This window comes from Priapulus caudatus, unplaced genomic scaffold (assembly GCF_000485595.1).
Source record: "Priapulus caudatus unplaced genomic scaffold, Priapulus_caudatus-5.0.1 Scaffold390, whole genome shotgun sequence".
NCBI lineage: Eukaryota > Metazoa > Priapulida > Priapulimorpha > Priapulimorphida > Priapulidae > Priapulus > Priapulus caudatus.
Genome location: NW_014577451.1, coordinates 69,024 through 77,202, shown reverse-complemented (window position 1 = coordinate 77,202; position 8,179 = coordinate 69,024). Strand labels below are relative to the sequence as shown.

Genomic DNA, 8,179 nt, shown 5'->3' with positions numbered 1-8,179 from the left:
TTATTAACACTTCGAACTGCCCAGTGAAAAGAGATGGAAGCTAAATTCATGGCACCATCTGTCTAACGCATAATCCAGAGAAACAGTGATCATAGAATGATCTTAGCATTTTTTATTTACGATTATCATTGTACATAAGCTGAACGCCTCAAATAGCCTTTTGCTGTATTGAATCACAAGTTCATCGAATCTATACGATTGTAGCGCAGTGGATATCTGCCGTCCCTCAAGATGAATCATGACGACGCAATCTAACTTATGATTATTCATTCGATTAGCGTTAATCAATCAATCATGTGAGATTAAAGATAATGACCATATTAGCTGCGACTTTAATTTCATTGACCACTTAAGACATTCAGGCACAACCAGCCATGTCCATTGCTACGACACAGTAAAGATAATACCATAATTAACCAAGGCTTTTAGCCAACACTGATTGCTTAAGGGACCAGGACAACCAGCCATGTCCATTGCTATACACAGTAAAGATATCATATAAATCTCTTGTTGATATGTTAAGGACGACACACATGCCCCAACGAAAGAACTAATTATAGGCTTAGTATAAGCCAATGCTTTAAGGCTATGCGGCAGCACCAACCAGCCTACACGGTCAACGGCTAACACACCTTAATTCCACACTCCCCGGCATCAAATCGCGCCAACAAGTCGCCTCACGCCGATGCGCGCTTTCGCGCAGCTTCCTTGCCAGCCAGGCGGCGCGCTCCGTTTCGTACGCAGTCTTCTTCACCCTGACTTTCTCCTGAGAACCTTCACGCGGCCGCTTTGACGACGCGTGAAGCAACTTAGCGCGGCCGCCACCTGGCGTTGCACGTAGTTTGCCGGCACGTGAGGCCTCCTGTCGCGGTTCTCCGCCGCCGCACGTTCCACCAAGTCCTGGTTCGGTTCTGTGCGCAGCAGCATCAGCAACCTGCGGGGCGGACGACGGAGTTACGCGGCGCATCGGTGTATACGAACGATAGCCACCATGTCTAAAGCTGGCGTTTTACACTACCGACTGTTAGTGTTGCCGGCGAATCTTGGACCAATTCATTCGGGAACTATTCAACCGATGAATCGGCGTGTAAACGCCAAAAGTTGCGCGGACAACCGTATCGATAAGGCAACTAGTTTGGAGGATAAGAACATGTTCTATTTATTCGCAACTTGGAGTGCCGAATGCAAATGGTCCAACTCGCCAATTCGCCAACAGTTAAAGTCGGTAGCTTTGTACAACCCAGTTAACGGCTGGGAGCGGTCGCCTATGCGTTGGCCTTCGTATTCAGAAATAATAATTTTTTTACCGCAGCTAGAAAATAATTCAACCGGAGGTTATAATTATGGCCGTTTTACCCAATCAGAGCCTTATTACACATAATTTAACTGCCAGCTAAAAATAATTTCTCAGCGGTTAAATTCAGATGTGTAAACAAGGCCCCGATGGATGGGTGAAACGCCGGCCATAATTTAACTGCGGTAAAATTAATAGTCCCTTCTTACCCAAGTCGAAAGGCCTTGTTAGTCGCACATTTATTAATAGCCCTCTTACCCAACTCGGGAGCCCTTGTTACACATTATAATCTCTTTACCCAATTCAGACGGCCTTGTTATACATTATAATAATCCCTTTTACCCAATCGGCAGGCCTTGCGTTACACGTTATAATTTCGCGCTGTGTCGTGGCACGTACCTCTCCCTGAGCACCTGGCATTGCCGTGACCCGTGTTCGTAGGGAACGTTGCCTTCACCTGTGGCGGCACGTTCTTTCTCCTCGACGAACGCTCCTCAGCACCTCGCCTCTCACGAGCTCCTCCCCCATCGACCTCGTAGGGCCACTGTCGATCTGTACTCTGACCCCGTTCTCCTCTGACCTCGCTCGCTCCCTCCGCTGGCGCGTGTGGCTCTTCTTCATCGCCCAGTCTCGGCCTGTGGATCTTTGGGCGGAGAGAATCGTCGCGCGCTCGTTACGTAACTGGTTTTGTGTGTGGTGTTATGCTTACATGTGTAGTGTGTTAGCTTACATGGTCCTGTGGTGTTAGCCTATCGTCTGTGTGCTAATAGCTATCATCTGTGTGTTATCCTATCATCTGTGTGTTAATGCTACACAACATCTGTGTGTTAGCGCTGCACACATCTGTGTGTGTATTTCACTTATCTCTGTCGTTGTTAGTCACATATGTCTGTTGTTGTTAGCTATCATCGTGCGCTTTTAGCTCACGACCATCTGTGTGTTTAGCTTCACACATCTGTGGTGGCGTATAGGCTCACATATCTGGTGTTAGTGCTCACACATTTGTTGTGTCATAGCTCACACATTTTTGTGTTGTGATAGCTCACACATTGTGGTTGATAGCTCACACATTTGTGATATGATAGCAACATCTGTGCACATCACAGTCCATGTTCGCCCAAAACATTCAGCGTCACACCGCTCGGCAACATTTCGCGTCACCGCCGCGCGCAACTTTTCGCCGTCACACGCTCCGGCGCAACATTCGCGTCACACGCTCGGCAACATTCGCGTCACACGCTCGGCAACATTCGCGTCACACGCTCGGCAACATGTCGGCAACACACCCGCTCAGCAACATTCGCGTCGACTACGCTTACCGCAACATTCGTCGGCGTCACCACGCTCGGCCAAAATTCGCGTCACACGCTCGCGCAACACTTATCGCGTTCACACGCTCTTGCAACTATTCGCGTCCGCGCTCGGCAACATTCGCGTCACACGCTCGGCAACATTCTCGCGCCACTCACGGCGCGTCACCACTCACGTTGTGCGACTTGGAGTCCTTCGTCATGAGCGTTGCGAGGTTGTTCAGTCGCTGCATGTCGTCGTCGTAAGACTTGATCTCGCCCTCCAGGCGGCGGTGGCGCAGCAGCAGCGCCTGCGCTCCCTCCTCGTCCTTACCGAAGTCATCGCTGGGCCGGCAGAGGCAATGCGCTCAGCGCCATCCACAGCTCTGCGTTCCTCCCGTCGTTGTAGACTTGCGAAGAATGATTCGAAGCAGAACATTCGTTCGTACAAGGACTTGAAAATTTTTTAAAGATTTTCAAGGACTTTTCAAGGACATTTTATCGGCCGTATGTAAAATGAACGCGAGCGGGGCGTGCGTAGTTCGCTCGCCGCGCCCACAATACGGTAAAATTTGTATATTACGTCGTGTCAAACAGCCAAAAAAAAAAAAAAACAATTGAAAAAACACATTTTTATATGGAGGTTTGCCACATATATTGATGGCGGCACCAAATTTCTTTTTATTACAGTGCAAGGACTCTTTCAAAAAATGCCAACGGAGCATTTTCATGAAATTCAAGGAGCTTTTCAAGCACAAATCAAACTTATTACTAAATCAAGTACTTTTCAAGAGACCTCCCCTCAAATTCAAGGACTTTTCAAGAACTGATGCCCGAACCATGAGAAATGAGGATTGTCTCAGTCGTGAAGTTATTAGTTGCATGAACTGGTTGCAGGTTTCAGACAGCGTGTGAGTTTCTGAGGACGGCGGGACAGCGATCAGCCGAATAGGTGCATCAGCGTCATCATCATAGTTACTAGTGTTTTAGGTTACAAACGGTGTGACTTTCGTGTACTTACATACTACAATCCCACTTGCACTGCAGAAATTATGGTGATCAATAAGACTACCAAGTCTTTGGAAGCGAACACCCATGGACGAATGGACGATTGCAAGAATGACAACCATTTATGGATGACACCGATTTTAAAGAGGGTAAGCTAATCAGCTAGCACACATCTTAAGGAAGTGAACATTTTTTTGTACACATGTATACACGTACACATTTTTTGCATAGGGTAACAATTTTAAGTACTGTTTTCGAGTATCTGCCGCGTATTTCGACATCTTAAGGAAGTGAACATTTTTTTGTACACATGTATACACGTACACATTTTTTGCATAGGGTAACAATTTTAAGTACTGTTTTCGAGTATCTGCCGCGTATTTCGACATCGTCACGGCGTACCTGTGCCGATTCGGCTGCGTCCTCGAGTCTGGCTCGCTTCGCGGCGACCAGGTTCTTGAGGCGGTCCCACTGCTTCTGCAGGGCGTTGATGCGTGCCTCAATGTCCTCGCTGCGTGGATGGCCGTCCTTGACCAGCTCGTCTCCCGCGATGCACACCGCGTTCGAGATGGGAGCACGCACCTGCATCTCCGCCTCGAGGGCCTGTACACACATGCAAACACATGTACACACGTGGGTGACACGAGGGGGTGTCTCACGTTAGATACGAAGACGTTTGTCAAGTTATTAATTTAGTTGGTTTGTTAGTTTGTTAAGTTACCACGTCACGACACGAAGGCGTGGTTTCAAATTTGGGTAGCGTGAGTTCAACTTTATTATTTCTTTATTTATAATTATTTTTAATTTATTTATTTACTCAACTTCTTTTTTTAATTTGAATTATTATTATTATTATCAAAAGTAGATGATTAAAATATCATCCTGCATTACGTATCCCACATCTCAACCTCCAGGGCATGTCCGCACACACGCAAACACATGTACGCACTTGTACGCACGAGGGTGGCACAAGGGGGTGTCTCATGTCAGATACAGAAATGTGGTTTCAAATTGAGGAAGCGTAGGTTCAACTTAATATTAATCACTACTTTTTAGTAAATCGGAATTATCATTATTAAAAGTAGATGGAAAACGGGGACGAATCGTCGCGGTCGACGGGGAGCGGAGATGCTCGCTCGCACGCGCACGCGCACGCGCACGCACCTCGTGCTGCTGCTGGTGGCGCAGCACGTCCTTGAGGTCGTTGCCGACGTCCGGAGACCGCGCGACTCGCTGCTTCTCCGTCAGCCAGCTCTCCTCTTGCTCAGCATCCTCCATGAAGCGGAAGAACTTGAGCGACTCGTCCAGTCCCTCCCTCCGGCTGCCGCTCTTACTGCACAGACTGTAAGCAGCGCATGCATACGATGAGTTGGGTTGTTAATTAAAGGGAGAGTTTACTCTAGGTTGTAAAGTTATTTTCAGCTAATTTAGGTTATAATTACGCTACATAAAAAGTTTCATGGTTCAATCACCATTACAAATATTTTTTTTTAATGTTTTAAAACTAACGACTAGTTTGATTACACCGACGGTGGCGCCACTCAAAGCGCACGATCTGATAAGTTGCGCAAAACCACTTTCCAGCCAAGGGCTACAGACCGAGGGTGTTAATTTATCAGTCGGGCAAGAGGAAAAAAAAATTTGTAGCACCCTGATAATTATATAAAATTTAAATAGATTTGTTTCATTCATGACCCCTTGATGACCCCTGGAAAACCCCCAAACGACCCCCAGGTTAAGAACCGCTGTCCTAGACACAGTGGGTGAACATTATGACAAAACTAGGTGAGTACCCTGTAAGTCAGAAAATGGCGATCATGCCAAAACCTTTACATTTGATCAAGTTCACACAGAGAGACCATTTAGCAGTTGCACAACCTCTAGACACAGGTGTCCATACCTCGTATCTTCTTTTCCTCGTCTCGATATTTTCAGTGGGGTCGTCGTTGGAGAAAGCCTTCTCCTTGTCCGCCATCCACCAATCAAAGTCGTCGCATTCTCTGTAGAATCTGTACAGCTTCATCGCATCTTCTAGACACATATGCCTCGCCTAAAAATGTAGAACAATCACAATCATACCATTAAAAATGAGTCCATGACTTGCTTGATTACTATTAAGCATTAATTATTATTAATAATTATAATTAATAATATAGATATTATTGCATATTATTGTTAATGTACTCATATATCAAAAACTACACCAGCCAGTATGTATTAGTATTGGCAGAGCAGTCCCTACAACCTACCTGAGCGAGTTTGCAGAGTTTCTTGTAGGTATCGTTGGCGTGTTTTTGCTTTTTCTCAACGTTTTCCTTGTCAAAGTGGAGATTATTAACACTTCGAACTGCAGTGAAAAAGAGATGGAAGTAAATCATGGCACCATCTGTCTAAAGATAATCAGAGAACAGTGATCATGAATGACTTAGCATTTTTTATACGATTATCATTGTACATAAGTGAAGCTCAAATAGCTTTGTGGTATTGAATCACAAGTTCATCGAATCTATACGATTTAGCGCAGTGGATCTGCGTCCCTCAGAGATGGTCTACGACGCAATCTAACTTATGATTATCATCGATTACGTTAATCAATCAATCATGTGAGATTAAAGATAATACCATATTAGCTGCGACTTTAATTTCATTGACCACTTAAGACATCAGGACAACCAGCCATGTCCCATGCTACGACACAGTAAAGATAATACCATATTAACCAAGGCTTATAGGCCAAACTGATGCTTAAGGGACCAGGACAACCAGCCATGTTCCATGCTACTACACAGTAAAGATAATACCATATTAGCCAAGGCTTATAGGTTAAGATGATGCTTAAGGGACCAGGACAACCAGCCACATGCCCCACGCTACACACAGAAAAGATAATACCATATTAGCCAAGGCTTATATAAGCCAAGCTAATGCTAGGGACCAGTACAACCAGCTACACGGTCAACGCTAAACAACCTAATCCAACTCCCGGCATCAAATCGCCAACAATCGCTCACCTGATGGCGTCCGTCGCAGCTTCTTGCCAGCAGGGCGCGCCTCCGTCTTGTACGCAGTCTTCTTCACCTTGACCTTCTCCTGAACCTTCACGGGCCGCTTGACGACGCGCTGAAGCTTACGCGGCGCCACCTCGTTGCAGTAGTTTGCCGGCACGTAGCCCTCCTGTCCGTTCTCGCGCCGCACGTTCCACCAGTCCTGGTTCGTCTTGCGCAGCAGCATCAGAACCTGCGGGGCGGACGAGTTACCGGCGCATCGGTGTAACGAACGATAGCCACCTATGTCTAAAGCTGGGTTTACACTACCGACTTTATGTTGGCGATTGGACCAACTTCGGAACTATTCAACCGATAATCGGGCAGTGTAAACGCCAAAGTTGCGCGACCAACCGATCGATAGCAACTAGTTTGGAGATAAGAACATGTTCTATTTTCGCCAACTTGGAGTTGCCGAATTGCAAAATTGGTCCAACTCGCCAATTCGCCAACATAAAGTCGGTAGTGTAAACCCAGCTTAATGCGAGGGGAGCGTCGCCTATGGTTGGCCTTCGTATTCAGAAATAATAATTTTTTACCGCAGTAGAAATAATTCAACCGAGGTTAAATTATGGCCGTTTTTACCCAATCAGAGGCCTTATTACACATAATTTAACTGCAGTAAAAATAATTTCTCCGCGGTTAAATTATGTGTAACAAGGCCCCGATTGGGTTAAACGGGCCATAATTTAACTGCGGTAAAATTATAGCCCTTTTACCCAATCAAAGGCCTTGTTTACACATTATAATAGCCCTTTACCCAATCGGAGGCCTTGTTACACATTATAATAGCCCTTTACCCAATCAGAGGCCTTGTTATACATTATAATAACCTTTTACCCAATCGGAGGCCTTGTTACACGTTATAATTTCGCCGTCGTCGTGCACGTACCTCTCCCTTGCACCTGCATGCCGTGACCCGTGTAGGGGAACGTTGCCTTCACCTGCGGCACGTTCTTCTCCTCGACGACCTCCTTCAGCACCTCCCTCTCTACGAGCTCCTCCCCCTCGACCTCGTAGGGCACGTCGACGTACTCGACCCCGTTCTCCTCGACCTCCTCCTCCTCCGCGGCGCGGTGGCTCTTCTTCATCGCAGTCTCCGGCGTGATCTGCGGGCGGGAGAGAATCTCCGGCGCTCTTACGTAATGTTTTGTGTGTGTGTTAGCTTACATGTGTGTGTGTTAGCTTACATGTCTGTGTGTTAGCTATCGTCTGTGTGTAATTAGCTATCATCTGTGTGTTAGCTATCATCTGTGTGTTAGCTCACACATCTGTGTGTTAGCTCACACATCTGTGTGTTATTTCATATCTCTGTGTGTTAGCTCACATATCTGTGTGTTAGCTATCATCTGTGCGTTAGCTCACACATCTGTGTGTTAGCTCACACATCTGTGTGTGATAGCTCACATATCTGTGTGTTAGCTCACACATTTGTGTGTGATAGCTCACACATTTGTGTTTGATAGCTCACACATTTGTGTATGATAGCTCACAACATATTGTTGTATCGATAGCTTCACGGACGATCATGGCTGTGGCAGACA

General features: G+C 46.3%; 1 protein-coding gene across 1 annotated transcript in view; it reads right to left on the bottom strand.

The window, feature by feature from the left end:
* Window positions 1-8,179, bottom strand: part of LOC106809839 (spectrin beta chain-like) — a gene marked incomplete at its 3' end in the record, with an annotated part of 127,714 nt that overhangs the window by 52,562 nt on the left and 66,973 nt on the right. The window contains 5 exon segments of the mRNA XM_014813065.1: window positions 5,492-5,641; window positions 5,841-5,938; window positions 6,603-6,828; window positions 7,528-7,537; window positions 7,539-7,744. Of these exon segments, the coding sequence (XP_014668551.1) occupies window positions 5,492-5,641; window positions 5,841-5,938; window positions 6,603-6,828; window positions 7,528-7,537; window positions 7,539-7,744 (690 nt within the window).